This window comes from Pogona vitticeps, chromosome 5, assembly GCF_051106095.1.
Source record: "Pogona vitticeps strain Pit_001003342236 chromosome 5, PviZW2.1, whole genome shotgun sequence".
NCBI classification, from domain to species: Eukaryota; Metazoa; Chordata; class Lepidosauria; order Squamata; family Agamidae; genus Pogona; species Pogona vitticeps.
In genome coordinates, this window is record NC_135787.1 from 195279139 (window position 1) to 195304772 (window position 25634).

General features: G+C 53.4%; 2 protein-coding genes across 2 annotated transcripts; one reads left to right on the forward strand and one right to left on the reverse strand.

Annotated features, from left to right (window-relative positions):
* Positions 1-1682: 1682 nt before the first annotated feature.
* Positions 1683-15893, reverse strand: CIMAP1B (ciliary microtubule associated protein 1B). The gene is made up of 7 exons (XM_073002395.2): positions 15763-15893; positions 12025-12180; positions 10919-11122; positions 9685-9786; positions 8419-8540; positions 6547-6687; positions 1683-5174 (listed from the first exon to the last, which is right to left on the reverse strand). Exons 2-7 carry the CDS (start codon positions 12131-12133, stop codon positions 5094-5096), a joined length of 759 nt encoding a protein of 252 aa, XP_072858496.1. The 5' UTR covers positions 12134-12180; positions 15763-15893; the 3' UTR covers positions 1683-5093.
* Positions 15894-18912: 3019 nt separating this feature from the next.
* SCO2 (synthesis of cytochrome C oxidase 2) lies at positions 18913-23688 on the forward strand. Its single transcript, XM_073002394.2, has 2 exons — positions 18913-19294; positions 21197-23688. Exon 2 carries the CDS (start codon positions 21208-21210, stop codon positions 22165-22167), a length of 960 nt encoding a protein of 319 aa, XP_072858495.2. The 5' UTR covers positions 18913-19294; positions 21197-21207; the 3' UTR covers positions 22168-23688.
* The last annotated feature ends 1946 nt before the right edge of the window (positions 23689-25634 follow it).

Below are 25634 nucleotides of genomic sequence, written 5' to 3' on the forward strand. Positions count from 1 at the left end.
CAAGGGCATTTTCCTGGGGGGGGGGGAACCCACTTTGTGGGTGTATAACTTGGCTGTCTGAAACCCAATCTTCACCAAACTTGGAGAGATTGTAGAGGAGAGTGAGGGGAAGCTTCCCTACAAATTTGGCGCCTCTATGTGCTGGAGGAGCATTTTATAGGGGTTTAAAGTCAAAACTGAATCGACTAATTGATTCATCAGGAAAAAAATCGTAAATTCGTAATTCATGATTTCTCAGCCTTGATGAAACAAATCACCATTTCCCTGATTCCTGCCCATTTCTAAATGAAACCTTTTCTGCTTTCTACTACTGCTGTCTCAGAGTGAGTCATTGAGACTGTAAGTGCCAGTTGATGAGGAAGAAAGGGTTGACTAATCTGGAGAATTGGGAGCTGTGCTGCTCTGTGAATCCTTGCTCTTCTGCTACATTGCAAGAGGCATTTAACCCAAAATTCAGAAGTCTGCAACAGGGAGAGGATTCAGCAGACGTGGTCCATCTCCATTTGCAGTGTTTTCTCACACTTTCACACAAAGCCCAGCCTTGGCCTGTCAAATCCGACCTCCATTGTTTTTAACCATTTTTGGGCTATTCATTAATCCCTCCTATAAATTATTACACAGGCATCTGTTACAATTTCCCAATAATTTTGGAGAGAACGAGGAGAAAGGTCACTAATGCTAAAGGACGTGCTCCGAGTCAGGTTCAGGCTGACAGGAATAAGGGGGCCGGAAAAGCCTGTGACGGGGAGACCGGGCTCCCGATTCCTAGAGTAGATCTCTCACTGGGGGGAGTCAGGAAGGGTCTGCTGAGTTGCAGACATTGAGGCAGAAAGGAGGAACCTGGACAGAGTCACATTTTGATAACTCCATGAGTTATATTTCGATCCTTTCGTCCCACACTTGGGCTTGCATTCATAGATTCATGGGGTGGGACGGGGCCTCGAAGGCCATCAAGTCCAACCCCCTGCTCGAGGCAAGGATCCAAGTCAAAGCAGATCCGATGATGAATCTCTTGATTTCCTCTTGAAGGCCCCTCCAGCGTTGGAGGGCTCACCACCTCTCCCTTGAGGTCCTGGATTCCATCGTCATCCTGCTCTAACAGCAAAGAGGGCCGACTTCCTGAGACCATCTGGCCACCTCTTCTACTTCTTCCATCTCCTCTGATGCAGGGAAACGACCTGGTGTGTTTAATAGAATAATCACCTGCCATCAATTCTGACTTATGGCGAACCTTTCAGAGTTTCCTAGGTGGAGAGTACTCAGAAGGGGTTTCCCCTTCCCTTCTTCTGGGAGGGGGTCCCTGGGACGGCGCAGCTGGCCCAAGGCCACCCAGGCTGGCTCTTCTCCCAGGAGGGCCCAGTGGGGGGGGGGGAATCAAACTCCCAACCTCTGGCTCGGCAGCTGGAGACCTCAGCTACCGAGCTTTCCAGCCAGCTCCCTCTTCTGTAGGTCCATGAAAAATACAGGAGCCCTTTCCTCCACGGTATGGGGACCACCCTATGGGGCTTGCAGTGGGAACACGGAGAACCCAACCTATCATGCCTTTGGCAGACAAGACCATGGTGCGAAAGATGGGCAGGAGACCGAGACCAAGGGAAGATCAGCAAACTCCTCCAGCTTCAGTTATTCTGGAGGAGGGCAAGTGCAGGCGCAACAACCAAGAGCTCCAGACAAGAGGTGTATAAGTTGTTTTCATTTTATATTTTTTTGCCAGTTGGTCTGCGGACATGATTCCTTCGTTAATCAATGAGCACAGGATTGCACCTCAAATAAACAACAACTGGTAGGCACTGGTGGAAGGTAAGAGGCACCAAAAACCCAGCAAATCGAGGCTGTTTTAGGGATGGTTGCCAGACGTTGAGCTGGGAGAGGCCACAGCATCCCCGGGAGGGGAGCGTTCCGGGAGCATTGCCACCACCCCCATCCCCTTTGGGCACAGAGACCATCGTTCCTTGATAGCTTCTTATACTTTGGGGGAGGAGGAGGAGGATCCGGGCCGCTCGCCCCTAGACACAGACTGCATGCGTTTTCCCAAGGCATGGTGGGCGATTCACATTTAGAAGATAAACGCTTTTCAGAAGGGGTGTCCGTCCTCTCCTTCAAACCCAGGACGGTGAGCTGCGGAGGGTGGCGAGGGGCTCTCCAGCACTCTCGCCAGAGTTCACACCCTGGCCAAGATTTTGTTGTGTGCAAAACCGCTAAACCAGTCCACGCCCCACCCGTACGAGGGTGTTTGGCGCCCCTGGGTCTGCTGGCGTCCATCTCCTGTTGCTCCTAAAGGCTGGTCTCCTGTTCAAGACTTCCATGAACAGAGCTTCGGCTGCAAAGCCAAAAGGGCCCGGATGCACCCATGGGTGGCCTGGGCGCCTGGCCATGCATGGCCCCTCGGCCCCTTGCTGGGTTGCTGAAGAAGCCTCTGCGACTGGAGCTCCATCCAGGGTCAATGCTGAACAGGATCCTGACCTTTGCGTTTGCTTTTTTTGGCACAGGTCTTTGCTTCTCAACGGGAACGGAGACCAGGCGCCGTTTGCACCAGTTATAGAGACCTTAAAGGGGAGCCCGTGATTTCCCTTGCTCTCGTGACGCTTGGAAACCCTTCCTGCGGCTCTCGAAGGCTGCAGTCACACTGGCCATGACAGCCGCATTTCAGCATCATTTAAATCGATTTAGATTTTATCATTCACACAATGCAAAGGTGAAATCGATTCACACGGGCTGCAAAGAGATATTTTTTTTGTTGTTCTGTTTTCAGCTGGCTGGCAGGGGCTTTTTAAAAACACCTTGCTTCTGAAATCCTGCCAGCTCAATGCAGTTTTGTGGATGTGAACCACTGTGGTCGTTTTAATTTCTGCTTACATGGATTTTGGGTGGTGGGGGCACCGCTGGTTCTCCTTTTAAATGTTTTTAGAATTCTTTCTTAAAAGGCTTACCACTGCATCACTTCACCACTACGTGTGGCGTTACAATCCCCTACCCCGTTCTCTCCATCCAGCTGATGAAAGAGCGAGTGGAGAACCAGCCGGTGCAGAGTCGATGTGCCTGGACACAGGATACGGCCCATGCACAAGGAGCCTCATCCTGCAAAGGAGCTGGAAGCCTTCACCTCTCTTCTGATTTTTTCATCATGAATTGGCTGGGGTCACCTCGCCAGTATTTCTCTCCCATGGTTTCTAGTGGCTATTATAACCCAGGGGGGCACCTCCTAAACACTCGATTTATCAATGTATCCCTGACTTTAAAAAGATAAAGCAAGCTCAAAACCTGGAAGAAGAGTGGGCTCCTAAAACAGAAAGGAAACGAGGTGATTTCAGCAGGGCAGACCTCCAAACGGGTTTAAATCACCAGACATAAATCGGTTTCCACCTGGTGTGTGTGAACGCGGCCCCCGGTTTAAACACCACGTGACTTGAACCTGGTGTTAAAAGATTCAGAACAGAAATGGATTCCAGCTACCTGTGTGGTCACAGTCTCCGTTTACCCTGAGACTGTTCCAAATCACCAAGAAGGCAGAACAGAGGAAGTCGTTTTCCTGTCTCTCCACCCTGTCTTTCAGGAGGAAGCCCAAGCCTTTGGCAGCCAGCCTGCCAGCCAGCCACCCCCCCCCCATGGCCTGGTCCCCTCACCTGAGCAAGGGGGAGGCAGACCGAGGTTGCCTACGTCCCATTTTCCAGCCAGAGGAAGAAAGTGTTCAGAGCCCAAAGCTTTGGAGATGAACTTTACGGTTTTCCCCCTGGGTTCTCCTGGCACGACCCCAGACAAAGCCTTCACCCCTCACGGGCTCTCGGGCAGCTATTGCCTGTCCTTAAGCGGGACGGCGACTCCAGCCCCCTAACAGAGCCCAGCCTGTAGCTGCCCCAGGGGATAAGCAGGTCCAGGGGAGGAGGTTCTGCGCCCTCCATCAAATACCCAGCTTGTCAATGCAGAAGGTATAGCATCTCCAATTCAGAAGAGACTCTCCCCCCCCCCCAGGGGTTTGGTTGTTTACTCTACCCTGGGCTGCCCGGCTCATCTCCTTCCCCATCTCTGTCACTTCCTCCCTGAGACCCAAAGGGCCTCCGCAGCAGAAGGCCCCTTCCCACGTTCATAACATGCTTTGCCTGTAACAGAAAGTGCTCGAGACACACAGCCCTGTAGGAAGCCAGGGGGTTCTCTTACAGTGGACCCTTGACTTACAGACGGCTTGACTTACAGACTTTTTGAGTTACAGACTTCTCTGGCTGCAAAATTTGGGTTTGACTTGCAGCCTGAGACTTGACTTACAGACCAGAAAAAAACCAAAATGGAACAAAAACGGCCTGTTACGGGATTAATCGGTTTTCAGTGGACTGTAGGTCAATGGAGACTTGACCTACAGACTTTTTGACTTGAGAACCGCCTTCCAATACGGATTAAGTTCTCAAGTCAAGACCCCACTGTACTTTCAAGTCACCCTAGAGGAGGTGCTTTAAAACGTCATTAGAAGCGGAACTCCTTTAAGTGGGAAAAGGCCTCTGTTTATCCAAGCCTTATTCCATCCTCTCTAAATGGGGAATGTCCAATTTTGCATTTCAAGCTCAGAGCGTGAAAGCCCCAGCAAAACCTTTGGGGAGACAAACGCAGGGAATCTGTGCCTCTTGACCACCATCTCCCCATTAGGACCCCACTGCTGTTAAATTCTCTTTTCCTTCTGATGGGTCATGGGCTGGCCGGGTGTCCCCTCCTCCCCATTAGAGGTGACACAAAACTAGCGATCTAAAGCATCAGGGAGTCCTAGAGTGATGGAGCCGGAAGGGCCAACTGGAAGGCCATCGAGTCGAACCCCCTGCTCAAGGCAAGGAATCCTGACTCGAAGCCGGTTTGGCGGAAAACAAAGGTGGGCAAACGAGCATCCAGGGGTGCTGCAGATCTCTGCCCCAAGAAGGGCACCCAAGGGGCAGTCCCGGGACCCTCATGAGCCCAGCCTCCAGCTCTGAGGAGCCCTCTGGGGCCTCGGAAGCACCCAACCCACACCCTCACCCCCCCAACTCCTGGCAACCACACAAAAGCGCCGAGAGATCCAAATCTTTCCAAACGAACATTTCTTGTCCAGACTTGTCTCTGCCGACTGGGCTGACTTATTCGACCACGTCCACGATGAGAGGAGCCACGTAATCCGAGTGGCGGATCCCGAAGGTCAAGCCACGCTGCTGGGTGTACTAGAGGGGAGACAAGAGGAGGCGAGGAGAGGAGGGTTACTGCCCGCGGACGGGAGGAGCTGGAGAGGAGAGGAAACGCTCACCCGGCCCGGGCGAAGGGAGGCCAGAGAGGGCAGGCGGGCGGGCTCTGGGCACTCCAGCCGCGGAAAAGCAGCCGCTCTGAGCCACTCTGGCTGATCCAAAAGCCAATTTCTCACACCCTGGAGGCCGCTCCCTTCCCACCTGTCATCTCCCCATCATTGAGGTGCGCCTGCACAGAAAAGCGCCTGGAAAGGCTTGGTCTGAAGCACAGGTGGGCACGAACCCAGCCACAAACCAGGAAAAAAAAAACAACCAACCAGGCTGGTTCGTGGTTGGGTTTGCGAACCGCTTTATCGAAGCAAATATTTTTTTTTTAATGCCAAATTTATGTCCCCTCAGCTTTTTGTCTTGCTTTGGCAAAATGGACAGATGCCTGGCCCCTGACCCGGTCCTCCTGCTGCCACGACCGCCGGCACTACCATCGTCAGAGACAGTGGGCCCAGCGCCCCTTCCAGGAGACGGGCTCGCGGCCTCTGAGCATGTGCACACTGCGCCGCCCTCTTCCCTGGCGGAGGGCTCTGAGGATGGTGGTGGTGGCAGGACCAGGCAGGGAGGCGGCGGGGGCCATGGGAGGGGGACGGGTGGGTGGCCGAGGAGCCTGAACACAGGGGGGTTGGTGGGCCAAACACACACCCCCAGGCACGATCTGGAAAAATGATTCACAAACAGGTTGATGTCACCAGTGGTTGGTGGTGGTTTGTAATTAGCCACGAACCATCATGAACCGCCAGTTTTCCCTGTTCATGCTCATCTCTAGTCTAATGCATGTTTTTGTGCAACCGCCGAGCGCTCCTGGAGCAAAGGTCTGGTTTGAGCGGCTGGTCCCACGGCTGGCAGCCTCCAGGAAATGAGAAGCAGCCCCCCTGCCCCCCCCCCCGCAAAACCGGGCACCCACACCCAGATGGCCTGGCTTGTGCGCCAAGCTTTCTTCTAGTGCTGTGGCTCCGACAGGTGGGAACAGAGCCCACCTCTACCTTGCCCACCTCCACTTTCAGGTCTCCTGCAGCGGACCCCTGCCCTTCTCTGGCTTAACCAGGGCCACCAGGGAAGGGGAGGCATTTTAAGTGTATTTCCTCAGGTGATGTTAAACTCGGCAATGGGAACAGTCATTCTGGCACCCTTGAAAGGGAGACGGGAGAACTTCAAGGGGCTGCGTCCGTCTGTATCCATCCGGAATCCAAGGCAAACGTATCTGTGCCAGCAGCCCATAATAGCCCGCCTCTTGGCTGCACGACCAGCCTTCCGGCCCCTGAGCACTGAGCACTAAAAGTGTCCGCCCCACCCCACGTACCTTCTCAGGGCTGTAAGCTCCCGGCCCCGGTTTCACGGTGTTGTCCCCGGGGGGCATGTTGCGGGCAAGCATGCTGAAATGCGGGGGTCGGGTCTTGTAGATGCTGGGATCCACCACGCGGTAGTTGCAGGGCCCTGGCGTCTGTGGCACCGGAAGATGAAACGGGCATGGTGATCGAGGCGTCCCCAAGAGGCCACAACCTCCCACCCCCACCACCCACCACCCCTCGGCTCCTATTTCGGGGTCCCTCTCTGTCCTCTTTTCTCCTAAACTCAGGGCTGGAGGCAGCGAGAAAAGTCCCCCTGCTCTTCCTTGGGTTCAGCTGAGAACAGGTCGCACGGATGCAACCGCGGCTTTTGTTCTGCTTCATTTCACGTCCTTCCGGTAACTTTTTCCTGCAAGGATGTGCCTCTGGCCGGCCACTGAAATAAGCTTCTCCAGAGGTGGACAGGTGAGAGCCAAGTAAAATCCTTTGCAACACCATTTGCCGGCAAACCGACTAAACACAGCAAAATGGGAGCTTCCCGGCCAAACCAGGAGCCTTTGCAAGACCTAAGTTTCATGGTGGGTGAAAGAGGATAAGCTATGCTAAACCTGAGCTGCTAAACAGCTCTGACCTACCATTTTACAAACTGATATTTTCGCACCTTACCACCTTCCTCAGCCAACTATTATTTATTACTTTGTTAAAAACATTTTTAGCATGCTATTCTCCTTAAAAAGTACTCAAGGCAGCTTACAACAGTTAAAAGGTAGTATTTAAGTTAGTAACAATGCTAAAAAGATCAATGAATAGAATGGACAAAAAAAAAAAAATAAGCAACACCAAAATACAGTCCATGCAGTAAGGCTCAACAATCCATTTTGAAAACTCCACTCGGCAGCCATTTGCCCAGGGAAATTCTGCCCAAAGAGAAAGGTCTTCTTGGCCTGCTTGCAGAAGGACAGCTGACGTGAGGTCAGCCTGGCCTCCAGTGGGAGGGAGTTCCAGAGTCTAAAGGAGCAGCCACCAAGGAGTCCCTCTCCTGTGCTCCCATCAGATGCACCTGTGAGGGTGGAGGGACAGAGAGAAAGGCCCCTCCTGATTGATAATCTTAACACCCTGGCAATTTCATAAGGGGAGACATGGTCCTTCAGATAGCTTGGACCCAAGCCGTTTAGGGCTTTATCAACCATCACTAAATTGTGCCTGGAAACGGACTGGCACCCAGCAGACATAACCCCTTGCTGTAACAAGGGTTTTTTTCGTGTGATCCCTCTATTCCGGCCCCCAGCGATCCATTTGGCTGCTACGTTTTGAACCCACTGACGCTTCCTGACACTTCCCAGGGGCAGCCCCACATAGAGTGCGTTACAGTAGTCCAGCCGGTCTATAACTCAGGGATGTCTCACCCTGGGCAGATCAGACCTCTCCGGGAATGGGCAAAGCTGGCACATGGGTTTCTCGACCTTGCCAGCCCAGTGGAAACATTATAGAGACTATGGGGTGTAGCTCACTGATGGGTGGATCACAGTGAGATCAAGCAAAAGCAGCTATTACGTCTTTCGCTAAACAGATCTTTTGCGGGAAAGGAAGAAAGATGGAAGAAGGAGTGGAAAACAAAATAATGGAGGTCTGGAAAAGGAACTTGTAAACAGGCAGGGCTTTCGCATAACAAAAACCCGAATCTAGACATGGATCTGTTTCACGCCTCTATCCCCCTTGAACCCAGAGCTTTCCTTCCAGGATATAGACCAAATCAAGGCGCTCATGGTTCTGCTTTCCTCTTATGACCTTCTCAGGGGGAATCCTCAGTCTCCTGTTCACCACCACCAACCAACCCCCCCCCCCCCCGGCTGTCAAAGCTTGGCTTGGCAGTCCCGAGTCCTCACCTTGCTGAGGTCCTCGTAGAAGCTGCCGACGTTGCTGCGCCCAAAAATGGAGTAAGTGGGCGCCGAGGGCTTGCCGATCACCTTCGGGCCCATCATGGGAGGGAGACCGTAGGCGGCGGGCCCTGAAGAGAGGGGAAAGAGAGGGAGGGGAGAGATTCAGTGGAGATGGAGTTGCACCGCTCTGCGGCTGTGTCCCCTACCCCACCTCTGCAGCTCCACATGGGGAGACGAAACTCAGGGTGAGCCAGCCCTCCAGAAGAGGGTTTTTACAGGTGAGGCCATCTGCCTAGTTAGATGGGTTTCACCCGGATTCCGGGCTCTCTCCGATTCCCCTTGAGCTCTGGAGGTCCCATAGTCATCTGGCCCAGCAGCAGTTCCAGATGCGGATGACCCGGAAACCCTGAGGACCTCAGATCTTCCAAAGCAATGCCAGTCGACAAAACAAATAAAATAAAACAAGAGGCAAATTCCAGCCGCCTCGGAAACAGCTGCACACACCTGCCTCGTGGCACGAAGCAGATCGAAAGGAAAAGGCACCAAGGTGGGGTTTTCAACCAAGATCTGGGTGGAAGATGTTTTGCAAAGAGCATAACCAGACACAACAGAGCTAAAAGGTGAGCCTCCTGGAGGAAATTTGCACGACATGCAAACAAAGGGAGAACTTTATTAATGCCCAAAGAATCTTGCTCACAGCATAGAAGCCACACTTGCATGGCATAAGAGACTTTGGGGGAATTAATCTCTTGCTTTACCCTCACAATGGAGGGCAAACATTTGCTACCTTCTCTCCCTCGCCAACAAGCACCACATGAGTTTTTTAAATATTCTCCTCACAGCAGGAAGAAAGGTGCTTTATGCAAAGGGCCTCTGGGCAAAATGGCATCTTTTTTTTTTTTCCAAACATGGTGCAATTCTGCAAATGATTAGGAAAAGTCCCGTTTTGTCTCCTGGGCATTTAAGACTCTGAAGGAGTGGGACAACGGGATGTTCGAATCTTTGTTGATGCCCAGTTGTTCCTCCCGGGCCTTCCGGGAGGCGTTGCCTCTCAAAGGGAAAGGACTTCTGTGTGGACGGGACCTGAGCCACGTGGAAGAGAGATCTTCATCCCACTCTCACGCTGGAGGTGAGGTTTCTTGGAGACTTTTTAACTTCTGCATCCAGGTGTCTCACCAAATCGAGACAGCCATAAAATCCATGGCTGGGACTGAGAAATTCAATGAATGTTCTTCACCTCTCATGTCCCTCCTCCTCCTCCTCCTCTCTCACCTGGCGATTGGTCATTCAGAAAGTCCTTTGTCCGTGAAGCGAGAGAATAGTTGGGGGCAGAAGGGAAGGCCAACCTGCCAGCTTTCTCTGGGGAATAGCGGCCTGTGAAAAGAAAAGGGCAGAGAGAGAGAGGCTGAGCTCATCATATCATTCAGCATCAGGCCCTGGAGTCCCTTTTAAAAGCTTGAAAGAACAAACAAAAACCCCTATACAATCGAAACCCCCTTATCTGCAGGATCAGTATCCGGTAATTCACTTATCCAGGGTCTGAAACTATTAATACTACTGGAAGAAAAATCTCAGAAATGTATATTTCTGACGTTGCTGTTACTGGAGCTGGCCACTAGAGGGAGCCAGAGACCACACTATATACAGCATTCGCTATAATCTGCATTTTTGCCCTTTGCGGGGGGGGGGGGGGAGGGGGCCTTGGAACCAATCGTCTGCTGAAATCCTACTGCATATATAATCCTTGTGTATACAGAGGAGAGGCATTTGTTATGCACATGAGCTTTCTGACCAATGCAAAGTTTACATTAAGGGCATGGAGCGTCAAACTTGCCGAAGCTGGCCCTCTCCAGGTCCCTGCTTGACTCCCGGGATGTCCCACTGCCCTGTCTAAAGGGTACAAAGGTTTTTAATCATTTCCCAGCTTTTGAATGTAGAGTTTCCCATCTTCAAGGTTTTCAGTACCTCTCCTAAGTGTTTGGTGGAAGGAGTTTTATGCAAAGAATACCCTCATAGTCTCATCAAATCCCAGCTGTCTTTGGGGGTAAATGCACAGGCCCTGATTGGGCAAAAGAGGAACATTTTCCAATTAAGATCGTTTTTAACTTTTGTACGTTTTTAATTGTTCAAAGGCATTTTCAGCAGTTTTAGAGCTGAATTTTTTTTAATGTACAATTTATCGTGTTTTTCATTTTATTCTTTTTAATACTGCGAGCCACCTTGAGACCCCTTATCAAGAGAAAGACGCCCTGCAAATAAGACAAATAGAATAATAACAGGTAAACTTGCTGTGGGGAAAACACCATGCTATTGCTCTTCTGTGTGTCAAAAACAGGATTTGGGGGTCACAATGTGGGGCTTTGGGGGTATACATTCCATGTGCTTTTTCAGTTAAAGGACTGTCTTGTGTTCCAGCATTTCAGCTCAAGAAGGTGCCGGGAATCATAAAAACGGCTCCAGGCCTCTGTTCCCGGAGCTTCTCCGTCGCCTGGATCCGAAAACTGACCTGGGCCCGGCGTCATAAAAGGCATCACGTCCCGGGGGCGCCCGTAGATGGAGAAAGCGGGGTTTCCGTCCTTGCCCCTCATGGTCATGTTGGTAGGGATGAGGTAGCCGGGCCCAGGCGAACAGCTCTCTTGCTCCAGGAACCGGCGGGTGCCCAGGCTGTACGCCGGCGCTCGGAAGCGCGAGGGATCGTGGTTCTGATAGCCTGCAAGGAGGAAAGGTTGGGGAGTTGGGATCAGAGAGGAGGAGGAGGAGGAGAAGCACGTTAAGAGCTGGGGACAGCCTGGAAAGGGAGGAAGGCATGGTCTGAGAGCAAGCCAGGTGGGCTTGGCTCCAGCAAACCGGTCCACCTCGGGGCGAGAGAAAAGTAGACGCAGCTCTTACTGTCAGTGAAAAACTTCCCAACTGTTAGAGCAGTACAACAAGGCAACCACTGCTGGTGAGCGCTCCAACGCTGGAGGCCTTCAAGAGAAACTTAGTCAACCGCCTGGCAGATCTGCTTTGATTCCTGCCTTGAGCAAGGGGTTGGACTGGATGGCCTTGTAGGTCCCTTCCAACTTCACTTTTCTCTGATTCTATGATTCTGTGGCTCTAATTCTACTAATGCAGCCTAAAATCGTATTGGCCTTTTTTGCAGCCACATCGCCCTGTTGCCTCTTCTTTGGCTTGCAATCTACAACAATTCCAAGATCCTTCCTGCTCGTAGTATGGCTGAGCCAAGTATCCCCCGTCTTTTATACACATACCTGACTTCTAATGCACTATACACACACCTAATACACACTTTTAAAAAGCGGACCCAACAGGGTTACTTGAGGTCCATACACCAATTAGATGCCAGGATCACACCTGGCAACCCTGTTTATCCTGCTCCAGTCCAGGCATGCAGACAAGCCCTGGGTTTCATCTGTGCTCAGGGTTATGGGACGTCAGTGTTGCACAAGCCTTATAGAAAATTAATCTCTCTCTCTCTCTCTCTCTCTCTCTCTCTCTCTCTCTGTGTGTGTGTGTGTGTGTGTGTGTGTGAAGCATGACCACGCACCTTCCCCTGCCTCCACATTTAGTGCTTTCTAGGGTTAAGATGGAAACTGTAGAAATTCTACTCACCCACATTGGTAGGGAGGCCATATTTGGGCCCCGGGCTGCTGTAGAGGGCAGCGATGGGCCCTCTGGGCCGGTGAGGCCGCCAGGATCCCACCCACACGTCTGTGGACATGACCGGCCGATGCCAAGCACTGTCCTCTGGCTAGCTCGGAAAGAGATCTGGAAGAGAAGAGAGAGAACCCCTTCAGACGGGAGCCGCCTCTGCTGTAGGACATGGCCCTGGGGACCTCGACACAAGTGGGTCTATTTGAAAAGGTATATCAAGCAAACCCCAAAGGGGGGGGGGGGGTGGAGAGGAAGAAACAACAGCAAAAGAAAAAAAACCCGGCAGCCTCTGGAAGACTCACAATTATTTTTTAATGTGAGCTTTCGTGGAATCGTTCCACTTCTTCAGACAGATAGAAAAGAAATAAAATACAGAAGACACAGGTAAAACATCCGTTGGCTTCAAGAGTCTAGGGTGTGTGGCTACATTCCACGTACAGTAATTTATGACTGATGTTTGGTGTCCAGTTCTATTGTACAGATTGCCACAAGAGACATTTGAGAGAGAGAGAAAAAATATATTTTAAAATGTAGAATTTGTGGCAAGCCATAAAGAATTTCTGGAGTTCAGACGGCGACCAGTGAGGAAGGACTAAAAAAGCAATTGAATAAAGGACACGAAACCAACCACCAAAGGGTGGCCTCAAAGTCCCCCTTCCAACCCTGTTCTGCTAAGATTCTATGACGCATCAAACACATAAAACATAGAAAGCGAGAATAGCTTGGCCGCATCATAGGAAATAAGAAGCACAAGGAGTTGCATCCGGTTGTTCAAAGGAGAACAAATGAGGAGAGACGTTTATGGAGGAGAAGACCTTTTCGGCTGGAGAACGCGGGAGGCCGTCCCAGGTGGGACGTGACCTCCGTCTTTAAATTAGTAAAGGTAAAGGTTCCCCTTGACATTTTTAGTCCAGTCGTGTCCGACTCTAGCCATAGAGCCAGCTTTGGCCCCCTCCAAATTCACAGCAGCCTCATTGCGGAAAATGAAAGAAGCAAAACCAGGCCAGTTCGGTGTGGTTTTATGGAGGACGGTTGTTGTTTTAAATGGATGGTATTTTTTTGTTTAATTACATTTTTTAAAATTTTGGTTTGTATACAAAGTGCAATATATAGGGGGGAAATTATTTCCAAAATAAATACATAAATAAATAAATACATAAGACCCTGTAAAGCATTTTCTGTTGCACTAGATTTTTCTGGCAAGGCCTGTTCTCCATAGCTGAGCTTCTTCTGTAAATATTTGCTCAAAAACACTTACTTACTTACTTACTTACTTACTTACTTACTTACTTACTTACTTACTTACTTACTTACTTACTTACACTTGTATACTGCCCCTTTAATGATACCCAGAACAGACTGGCAAATGCCACTTCCCCAATAAACAAACACAAGAACCACCAAAGTATTTTTAAGACTAACATTCATTACAGGATGACTTTTTGTGTATGATGTTCCACGCCCGATACAGTATGTCTTCCGAAAGGAAGTCCCAGCCTTGAGTTCAAGAGAGCCCAGCCGGGGCTGCGGAGGAGCAGGTGACCTTTAGGAGGGCAATATTTAATTTGAGGTCTACTCAGAAGTCTCGCCTTTCCAGAAGCGATCTCCTGCCACTTGAATAAGAGGCTTCTTCCTTTCGGCCTGACTCCTTCCGAATTTGCTTTGCTTTGCTTTGGCTGGCCAGTTTCCTTCCCGGTTTCTGTTGATCGCAGGTTGCCTTTACCGCTGGGGCCGTGGGACCCCCTGAAGCCAGGACAGGACCGAGAGACCATAGGTGGAAGAGGGACAGGATGTGACCCAAAACCAGCATTGTAACAAATGGCTCCACATGGGCAGGAAGGCGAGACACCTGCTCGGCTTATGTTCCCCACGGGAGCGAAAGGCCACATCAGCTGTTTTTTTTTGGGGGGGGGAACCATCACCTGGAGATGATTTCTTGCATCTTTGCCAGGAGACAAACAGCTTTGTTCCCAAAGGGAAGCTTGAGCCACCGATGATGAATCATGACTCCCAAGAAGGGAGAATTGGCATGGAAGATGCTGTCTGGTTCATCTCCAGAATATGCTTGGCACACAATGAGAAAGCAGACTCAGCTGGCCAAGAGGCTCCCGGGGGCAGGATCCTGCACGCAGGCGCACTCCTCTGGCTCTGACAGAGAGAGTTGCCATGCCAGCAGAGACAACAAGACAAGCAGCGTCCATGTACTGGGGGACCTCGTTCCATTCAAGGGTGGAAGGAGGGGAAGAGAGAAGGAAGATCTGGCACAACGCTCCTGCAGGGCTGGACCGCCCCGAGAAACAGAGCAGGTTGCCAAGGGAGGCCTCAGTCTTGCAGCGCAGTCTCTAAGCGCAGCCCACGATCCGACAGCGTTCTGGGAGATCCCTCGCCCTCCTGCAGGGAAGGTGTGTGGGGGGGTCAAGGGCAGCGTGGTGCAGTGTGACCCCCAAGGGAGCACCTCTGGGGCCTCTCCCGTCCTGCAGGGCGGAAGAATTGTGTGCAGGTTCTCGGGAAGAGGCCTTCAAGGGCCAAGACTCTCCAGGGAACCCAAAGGCAGGGTTCCTGGCTCCCCTGATGGGAGGTCCGCCTGCAAGAGAGAGGCTGGCCCAGCCATCACCCAGGGGGAAGATTTGAACCCGTGACCCCCCTGGGCCAACAGCCCAACCTAGGCCATGTTGATGATACCCGCACTGGTTCCTCTCCCCGGAATCAGGCCAGTGAAGCGAGAGGCGCCTCTTCCCGACTTCTCTGCTTCTCTTGAGGGGAAAGACCACCCGGAAGATGTTTAAAAGGGCCCCAACCAGGATTCAAGACCAGCTCCCTCTCTCCGGGCAGGATACAGCGCCTGGCCCTTGGGAGGGATAAGGGGAGCTGCTGGAGAGCTCCGTGGAGCCAGAAGTTGGGGGTTCGATTCCTCGCCCCCCCCCCGCCGCCGCCGCCGCCGCCTCCTTGACCGGGGCTGGACGGGACGGTCCCGAGGGTCCCCTTCCAGCTCTGCCCTTCTGAGGTTATTCTCATTCCTTCCAGGCTGAAAGCGCAGCTCGCAAAAAGCAGGGGCCGAAGTGGAGAGGGAAGCCAGCGCGGGCCTGGTCAGTTTCAGAATTCTCCAGCCCCCCCTCTCCCCGCTGGCCTTGCTGGCTGGGGGATGCTGGGGGCTGTAATCCGCAGGCTGGGGGATGCTGGGGGCTGTAATCCGCAGAGGAGCACCCTTCCCAAGCTTTGAGGCGCCTTGGAAGCCAGGAGAAGGCTAGAAAACGTTCCCTTTCGGACTACAGTTCCCAGAATCCGCAAGCAGCAGCCCCCCACCCCACCCAAAAGAACTCCCCTTTGCTCTGGGCGAACACCCCCACCCCCCAAGGCGGCTCTTCTCTTTCCCCACCCCCCCACCCCCACGGCGGCTTGGATCGGACCCCCGACGGGCTGCTGCGCCGCTTCCCCGACGGCATCTCGGGGCAGAGGAAAGAGCCGGCGGGGACTGGCGACGGCGGGGGGGGGCCTTCTTGCCTGCCTCCCTTCCGCCCCATCCAGCCTGGCCCCTAGCCCTTGGGCACCCCGGCCCTTCCTGCCCCCGATCCCTCGCCGAGCGCAGCCCGGGCACCGTCGAAGAGATGCCCTGGCAGCGCTGGCGCCTCGCCCTCGGGGCGGGAGCCGAGGAGCCGAGGACGGCGCGACCCCCGGACCCGGCTGGGACCCACCGACCTGAAGGCGGACCGCGGAGACGCCTGACGGGGCTGCCCTGCCTGCCGAGGAGGCCGCCGCGCTGCTGCGGGGCCGGATCCTGACCCCTCGCCCTCTCTACCCCTCACCCCCGCCGGCCTCCCGGCCCCATTGTGTACGGCGTCTCCCGGCAACCGGCCCCACCGCCGGACCGCCTCCTCCGCCTCCTCCGGCCGAGCCTCCTCTCCCGTCGGTGCCCGGGGACGCCGGCCAGGCCAGGGATGGCGGCCCGCCAGAGGCTGGTTCCGAGCGGCGGGGGGGGGAAAAAGAGCTGCCGCCCGAGGTGCAGGAGGAGGGTAGCGGGGATCGGGGCCCCGGGTGGGCGCGTGTGCCTGTGGAGGCTCGGGCACGTCTGGAAGCGGCGCCCTGGAGGGCCGAGAAGGCTTTTTCCCCCGGAGCCCTCCGGTTCCTTCCGCGCCTGGCCCGGCGACGCCTTCGGTGACTCTCCGCGGCGGCGCCGTTCGCTCCACGCCCGGAGTCCGCCGGCTTCTCCTGCCCCTTTTGGGCCGCCTTACACGTTTTGACTCGGGAGAGGCAGCCTTCGCTCCCAAGGCAGGCTTCGGAGCGGCCGCGCTGGAGCCCCGCGGACCTCGCGCGCGCGCTTACATCGCTGCCTCCGTCCCCACCCCATCGAGCGGGTCGGATCGGGTCCGGGAAGGAACCCAGAGGCGCCTCCACCCACCCCCCACCCCCCATGTTTTGGCCCCGGTTTTATTCCTGGAGCCCCGCAAAGGGGAGAGCCGGGGGGGGGGGGGCGGACCGGGAGGGGGAACCCCCGCCCTCCTCCGGGGCTCGAAAAACTCGTGTGTGGGGTTGTGTGTGTGTGTCCAAAAATGCCAGGTGGCCCACCGGGGACTGGAATGCAAGGGATCACGCCACCAACCAAAGGAGTGCCTTTGCACAGTTAAAACTAGTGTGCCGGATGCGTCCATTCCTGGAGAAATCCGATCTGGCCACAGTGAAAGATGTTAGATCTCAGCTGGACTCCTATAAAACGCTCTCCAGATTGTTCGCTGGGTCTGTTTACAGCGATCACATCACCCCCTTTTGACAGCAGCTCTTCTCCCCCCCCCCCCCGCTGCCGATCCCTTTCCGGGCACAATTCAAAGGGCTATTGTTAACCTCTAAAGCCATAAACAGGGACCACGTCTCCCTTTATGAGCCTGCTCGGGTGTCAAGATCACCAGAGGAGGCCTTTCTCTCCATCCCTCCACCTTCACAGGTATGTTTGGTGGGGGGATCCGGGGGAGGGACTTCTCCGCGGCTGCTCCCAGAGACGTTGGGACTCCCTGCCACTGGAGGCCAGGCTGGGGCCCCCTCTTGGCTGTCCCTCTGCAAGCAGGCCAAGAAGACCTTTCTCTTCAGGCAAGCCTTCCCTCCGTTAACCAGCGACCTGTGTGTGATGTTTAGATCAATTGCTATTGTCTGGCTGCTTTGACTATGTTTTTAGAACTACTTGTGTTTTCCATTTTTGTGTTTTCCATTTCTCAGAGCAGCATTTTAAAAAAATGTTTGTATACTTGTGCTTCTCTGCTTTAAGAACAATAGTCTTTTAATGGTATAAGGTGTCTTTTTATATTCATTCTTCTTAGCTTTCAATTTCAGGTTGTTTATGACTATGTGTACCTTGGCTCAACCATCTCTGACACTCTCTCCCTAGATGTCGAGCTGGATAAACGCATTGGGAAAGCAGCCACCATGTTCTCTAGACTCACAAAGAGAGGATGGCTCAATTAGAAGCTGACGACATATACCAAGATCCAGGTCTATAGAGCCTGTGTCCTGAGCACACTCCTGTACTGCAGTGAGTCCTGGGCCCTTTGTGCACAGCAGGAGAGGAAGCTGAATATCTTCCATATGCGTTGCCTCTGACACAAATTCTGGGTCACCTGGAAGGACATTTCGACTTACGAACTGCTATGACAGAATATTGCCTTGACTTGTGAACTTTGCTTCGAGTTACAAACAAACAAACAAAAAACACTTGGGAGGTGCGGAATTTGAATTTGTAGAGTTGTCCTAGAATGAGCTGGAATTTTCAGCATGTACTGAAAACATTGGGGGACGTGGTGGCGCTGCGGGCTAAACCGCAGAAGCCTGTGTGCTGCAGGGTCAGAAGACCAAGCAGTCGTAAGATCGAATCCACGCGACGGAGTGAGCGCCCGTCGCTTGTCCCAGCTCCCGCCAACCTAGCGGTTCGAAAGCATGCAAATGCAAGTAGATAAATAGGGACCACCTCGGTGGGAAGGTAACAGCGTTCCGTGACTAAGTCGCACTGGACACATGACCACGGAAGATTGTCTTTGGACAAACGCTGGCTCTATGGCTTGGAAACGGAGATGAGCACCGCCCCCTAGAGTCGAACACAACTGGACAAAAATTGTCAAGGGGAACCTTTACCTTTACCTTTACTGAATACATTACTGAAACAGCGACGTCTACGTTGGCTCGGGCACGTCGTGAGAATGACTGAGGATCGGATTCCAAAGGATCTCCTGTATGGAGAATTAGTGCAGGGAAATCACCCCAGAGGGAGACCACAGCTGCGATACAAGGAGATCTGCAAGCAGGACCTGAAGGCCTTAGGAATGGACCTCAACAGATGGGAAACCTTGACATCTGAGCACTCAGCCTGGAGGCAGGCGGTGCATCGTGACCTCTCCCAATTTGAAGAGATCCTCGTCCAGCAGGCTGAGGCAAAGAGGCAGTCTCGAAACAAGCAAAACCAGAGAGCTGGACAGGGGACAGACTGGATTTGTCTTCAGTGTGGAAGGGACTGTCACTCTCGAATTGGCCTCTTCAGCCACACTAGGTGCTGTTCCAAGTCCTCCATACAGAGCACGTTAACCATAGTCTCTCGAGACTGAAGGATGCCTAAAAATCAAAACAAAACAAACAAACAAACAAAAAGCTTTCAATGCTGTCTTTTAATGATATCAACCTCCCTTGTATACTCAATGGTTTTCAGCTCTAAATGTTGCCTTCCAAGGGGATCAGCCGCCGCCTTGGGTGTTTTTCAAGAAGAAAGGAGGGTGTGTGTGTGTAAAACTGTTTTAAATAAATGAATGAATGAATAATTTCCCCCTCCGGTCCGGGGGCGCCGCCGGGGGAGGGGGGTTCCCTAGCGGGGGGGTTGGCAAAGGCTTCTCTCCCCGGGGCTGCTGGTCTTGGCCGGCAAGTCGCCTCCCGCTTTCGGCCACCCTCCGAACGAGGGGCCTCCGAAACAACCACACGTCCGAGGAACGAGTGCTTTTCCAAGCGCTCGGGAGGACTACAGAGCCCATCATCCCCGTTCCCTCGGCGGGCGGGGCGGAGGCTCGGCGACTTTTTCTTCCCCACGCGCGTCCCCCGCCCCCTGCTGGCCATTCGTCGGAACTGCAAGGCGCGCCCCTCCCGCGGGGGAGGAGGAGGGCGAGGAGGCGGAGACTCGGAGGGGCGGCACGCGCATGCGCGGAGGCGCCGAGGGCGAGCCGGTGGAATCCTCCAGCGGGAGACGAGAGGGGAGAACCCGGAAGTAAGGCGCCAAGTGGGGGGGGGAGGGGAAACCACGTGGTTGGAGGGGGAGGGGAGGGGGAGGGGAGGCGCGGAGGGGAGGGGGGGGCTGGGTTGGGACGCAAGCCTCTTCTCGTCTGGGTCATTTTTAGGGTGCGACGATTTGCCCCCCCAGTTTTTCAAGCCCCCCCCTTCTGAATGGTTCAGGTGCAAAAAAAGGGGGGGGAGAGAGAGAGCATGGGGACCCCCTGCCCCCCCCACCAGGGACCCCTCCATCCTCACCCCTCCCCGAAGGGGGCCCCCGAGCAGTGTTATGGGGGTGGGGGCTGTGGGGGGTCTCCCACGTGGTCCGGGTGGGGGTGGCTCCTTCTGGACCTAAAAAAGGGGGGGGGTCAGAAGTGGCCCCCAAACTGTGGTTTTGATGGGGGGGGAAAGATGAGTTGTTCTCGCGAGTTATTCTGCAAGGCCAAGGATGCTGGGAGGTGTAGTCCAAAAGCCACTCTCCCTCCACGGTCTGGCTGGGGATGATGGGAGTTGTTGTGGAGAAACAGTGGGGGTGGGGGTGGTCTGGGCTGTTGGTCTCTGCGTCTCGGGGCCTCCAGGAAGGGGCTCTGCTCCTTTCCCCCCCCCACCCGGAGCGGCTCCTCCGAGGTCACCCTTGGGAGCCAGGTCGCCTTCACAGAGCGCCAGCTTCCCCACAGAGGGTTTATGGGACCAGTGGGGAGGTGTGTGTGTGTGTGTGTGTGTGTGTGTGTGTGTGTAGGGGGGGAGGCGGGGGGGCTGCCACCCCATAAGCAGGACAGAGGGGTGGGTGATGGGGACTGGAGGCAGAAGGCCGAGGTGGGGGGGGGGGAGAGAGATTCGGCAGGCCAATGGCAGAGCCATGTAACTGAACTGGCCAGGAGGGTCATCCTTGGGTCTTTCCTGGTACCCCCTCCCCCCCCCCCCGGCCTCAGAGCCACTAGGCACCACTGCCCTGCACCACTTCCCCCCCCCCCAGCAAGGTCCTACGTGGAAGAACATCTGCAGAGCCCTGCTTTGCGGGGAGACTCGCTGGCGCCATGGGTGTGCAAAAGCTTGCGGGTCCCACAGAGGCACGCTGCAGGAGAAAGGGCCGAGGGGTTTCCCGAGAGTAACGCTCGTTCTCCATGCCTCGGGAAGCATCTCCCGGAGGACATGCGAGCTGAGGAGGCCAGGGACCCCATTTGGCTCAACGAACCTCCCCAAGTCTGGCGTCTTCAAGCTGAGGGAGACGAACACGAGCGCACTTGAGACGCTCCGTTTCCGCTTTCCTGTCCCGAACAGCAATTCTCGTTAGCTCTGTTGTTCTTGCCTGAAGTCCTGTGCCCAGTTTTGTTTGTGTTGAGAAAATGTTTCTTCTCAGATTCGGGTTGATACCTAGCTAGGAGAAAGAGCCCGGTGTGAGATGGAAGCCTGCCCATTACTCTCTTGGGAAGCCTCCTGAATCAAGACTGGTCTCTGTATGGGGAGCGCAGCTTCCATCCGAGGTCGCAGTGGGGAAAATGAGGAGCAATGCCCAGTGGCATCTGGAGAGCTGCAGCTTGCTCTCTCTCTCTCTCTCTGGCCAGGAAGGCATACAGTAGGATCCCTGTATCCGTGCGTGATCCCTTCCAAGCCCTTCCAGCGGATGCTGAAAAACGTGGATTAGGGTGAACCCGATTTGGATAGCGAATGCTAGCCTCTAGTTCCCTCTAGTGACCAGTTCTGGTAATCACATCATGAACATGTATATTTTAGGGATTCTTCTTTTGATATTTTCAGGCTGTGGATAATTGAATCCCATGGCTAAGGGGATCCTACTGTATTTTATAGCATCCCCCCCCCCCCTTTTAATTTTGCTGGGAATGTTTGAGCATTTGGGCGATGCCTGAAGTCAACAATGGTGTCGTTTCCTGTTTTCCAGCTCTTTCTGCCATGCTTCTGTCCTTTGGCGCCCGGAGCCCACGGCATGTGGTTCCTCGCGCTGCTCTCTGGGCGAGGTCTCCGTTTCTTGGCGAGCACGTCGGGCACCACGTCCGGCCTGCCAGCTGTAACCCTTTGGCCTCTTTGGCCGGTCAAACAATCTCCCGACCAGCTCCCCATGAAGGGACCGTTTGCGGCTCCACCGGCCCAGCAGCCGAGAGGGTCCTTCTCAGAGCGAGAAGAGCTTCGTGTCCTGGTGGAACGAGGGACCATCTGCCTAGCCGGCGGCCTTACTCACAGGGAAACATGCAAAATCCTGGTCTCGCGCCAAAGATCCCACTGAAGACACGCCTCCTCATCACGGCCGTCCTCGGGGGTGGGATCCTGGCCTTTTGGCTGTACCTCCGGGCCGAGAAGGAGCACCAGAAGAAGCTGAGGCGGATCGAGGACCTGCGGAAGCTGGCCCTCGGCCAGGGGAACTTCCAGCTGGTGGACCACACGGGGCGGCCCTGCACGAAGGCCGACCTGAAGGGCCAGTGGGTGCTGCTCTATTTCGGCTTCACCCACTGCCCGGACATCTGCCCCGAGGAGGTGGAGAAGATGGTGAACGTGGTGGATCTCCTGGACCGAGAGCCCGGCCTGCCTCGGGTCCAGCCCGTCTTCATCACGGTGGACCCCGAGCGCGACGACGTGGCGGCGGTGGCCAAATACGTGAAGGAGTTCCACCCGCGGCTGCTGGGGCTGACCGGCAGCCCGGACCAGGTGCGGGAGGCCGGGCGCGCCTTCCGGGTCTACTACAGCGCCGGGCCCAGAGACCAGGACGACGACTACATTGTCGACCACACGGTGATCATCTACCTGATCAACCCGGACGGACTCCTCATGGACTTTTACCAGCGGAGCAAGTCAGACACAAAGATGGCGCAGAGCGTTAAGAAGCACATGGAGACCTACCGGAGCATCTTCAGCTGAGACGCGCCTGGTTCCCACTGATCTATGGGGTCCTTGCACCCTCTCACTCCTTTTGGGTCCTGCTCTTTTGAGGGAGCGCATACTTTATACTGAGGGGCTTGTGTGTGTGTGTGTGTGTGCTCGTGGGTTCCAGAGGTTATGTGCTTCAATAAGATGAATGTGCATTATGTCTATTTTCCTTTTTAAGTTTTTTTTTAAAGAAGAAAAAAATTGTGTACTTTTCGGTTTGGTTTTTGCATCTTGCACTTTTTGGGGCAGCATGTTTCAATTCTGCTCATAAGGCACATGGAGCAAAATCCTGCCGGTATACACTGGATCCAGGCACTGGAAATGGCAGAAATTCATAGAAAGCTTCTTATTCTTGTTGCACAGGAGTTATACTGCAGTCCAGTCTGCTCACAATCCGAGCCTCAATCCCTTAGGGGTTCAGGTAGCCAGCTTGAGGTTGACTCAGCCTTCCATCTTTCTGAAGTCAGCAAAATGAGTACCCAGCTTGCTGAGGGGCATTGGGGGGCACAATGTGTAATGTAGTGTGCAGAATTAAACTGTAAATCACCCAGAAAGAGCTTTAAAGCACTATAGGGTGATATATAAGCAGCACACTTTGCTTTTTCAGTTATTATTTCACCACCAGCAGCCCCAGTAATTTTGGGTTCTGAGGCTCCCTATGGTCTCCTTTTGCTCCGGAGAAGCCTTTGGAACTGACAGGGAAGTGGGGGTAAGCTTTTAAAATCCACTGCCAGTCCCAGTTTGTTTGGCAGAGATCTGGTGGCAGTTTCTGGCACCTGAATCTGGTTTATACTGGCATAACTCCTCCAGCAGGATTCTGTCCATCGTTTCTGCCCCAAATGTCCTTACCTAGTTACGCTGGTGCAGCACAGACGGTGGGACGTTTGGAGAACAATTGCTCCGGGTTAAGAAATCACTGTTGGCATTGGGACAGTTGCGTACTGAATCATATGGAGTGCATTTGATAGTATCTATTGCAGTTCCTTAGAAGGACGTGGTGGCGCTGTGGGTGAAACCACAGAAGCCTCTGGGCTGCAAGGTTGGAAGACCAGCCGTCCACGCGGCGGAGTGAGCGCCTGTCACTTTGTCCCAGCTCCTGCCAACCTAGCTGTTCGAAAGCATGTAAAAATACGAGTCGATAAATAGGAACCACCTCAGTGGGAAGGTCACGGCATTCTGTGTCTATTTGCGCTGGCCACGTGAGCACGGAAACAGTCTACAAACAAATGCTGGCTCTGTGGCTTGGAGACAGGGATGAACACCGCGCCCTAGAGTCGGGCACGACTGCACTCAGTATCAAGGGGAACCCTTCACCTTTTGCAATTCCTTAACTTGGGCAATTTTGCCTCCAGTACGACTCATTTGCATGGCTACGCCAGAGGGTTGTGACCGGTCCCTGCCACAATTGCCACATGTTTCATGGAGGCCCTAAAGATGTACCGTTACTGGATGTCGGCTGACCTTCTGTTCCTAATTCTCACCCTTGGTAGAAAAATAAAGCCTCTAAACACAGGTTTACACTTCTGCACAGAAAATGAGCTTGCGGAATGAGAATTTGCAGCTTCCAGCTTCAGGTTACTCAGTTGCCGTTCAAACAGAAAGAGGTTCTTCACTGAGGCAGGTTTGCTGGTCCCTTAACGAAGTAAGATGTAAATTCATTCAAGAACAGTTCCTTTTGGATTCTGGGCCACTTGTGGAAAAGATTGGGCTGGTGTTCACGAGTGCAAAAAGCAGACCGCCACCCCTCCCAAGTAGCGCTCGTCTGAAGACTGCAAAACCCGGGAGCCACCCCTCCCATTGGTTTGTCTGCAGTAGGGCATTGACGCTGCAGATCATTCTCAAAAGCACATTTTGTTTGTGGCGGATGATGTCTGGACCTCTTGCGCGTCACCGCCATCCTGTGTGAACTCGCCAGCAGGACCTGGAAGGTGCCAAAGGGAGCAAGCTGCCCTGTGAAATAGTTTATGGACAGGAGACTTTGGGGATTTATGGGTTTCATCCCTCGCGATTGTCCAGGACCCTGGTTCCCAACTGGGGGTCACCGGCTGTTCTTGGACTCCAACACCCAGAAGCCTTCATCACATGCTGGGCTGGCCAGGATTTCTGGGAGTTGTAGTGTCAAGAACAGCTGAGGACCCAAGGTTGGGAAGAGTTGCTTTAGGAATTCCCCTAACTAGACTTGTGGGAGCTATAATCGAGAAAACAAAGCCCTGTCAGTGGCTTTCAAGATTTTGAGTGAATGAATTCAGGCTCTGGCAGCCATTGTAGGCCTCCTTCCGTCTCGAGACTAGAGTAACGTGCTCTGAATAGAGGACTTGGAACAGCGTCTAGTGTGGCTGAGAAGGCCAATTCGAGAGTGACCATCCCTTCTTCCACACTGAAGACAAACACCATCTGTCCCCTGTCCAGCTCCTGGTTTTGCTGCTTTTGTGACTGCCTCTTTGCCTCAGGCTGCTGGACAAGGGTCTCTTCAAATTAGGAGAGGCCGTGAGGCACCACCTGCCTCCAGGCTGAACGCTCAGACATCAAGGTTTCCCACCTGTTGAGGTCCATTCCTAAGGCCTTCAGGTCCTGCTTGCAGATCTCCTTGTACTGCAGCTGGGGTCTCCCTCTGGGGCGGCTTCCCTGCACTCATTCTCCATACAGGAGATCTTTTGGAATCTGACCGTCAGCCATTCTCACAACATGCCTGAGCCAACGTAGACATTGCTATTTCAGTAATGTATGCATGCTGAAAATTCCAGCTCATTCTACTCTATTTGAAACGTTGTTCTGCCAGGTGATACCAAAAATGTGTCAGAGTCGACACATATGGAACGTGTTCAGCTTCCTCTCCTGACGTGCACGAAGGGTACAGGCAGCCATTAGGCAGGTCTAAACTCCATGGGTGCTATAAGGGGTTATGGATCTTGTAGTCTTTCTTTTTGAGAGGCCATCTCTTCAGTATGATGGGCAAACTACCACATCCACAATTGCTTGCAGCTCCCACGTATCTGAACCCTGCCTGCCCTGCAGACCTCTGTGGGCTTTAGTCTGTGAATTCCAAAATTCCTTAAATTAGTTTATTTGTTGTAGGGTTTTTTTCTCCATGCAACCTCCATAGTTTTGCCATCTCCCTGCTTGAAAACCCTTATTTCCCCTGGGCTTTTAATGAAGGAAACCACCACATGGTTCTCTCAACAGTAATTGCTCTTCGCTCTTTCTTCAGAAGCAGTCGTTACATTCATTTAATCATCTGCTCTTTTTTTAAATCTTGCCTTTCTGGAAGAAACAGGGCAGTAAGGCAGCTCAAGGTGTAGTGAAACCAAATACAGGTTCAGTTAAAAACAATGACTCAACCAGCTTTTATATTTTAAAATAAAATAAGGACCCTTCAAAATCCCAGTTAAAAGAATTTGAAATTAGCAATAGAAAAAGTGCTTAAAAGTCATTAGCACACCCTCCACCATCCTTGATAG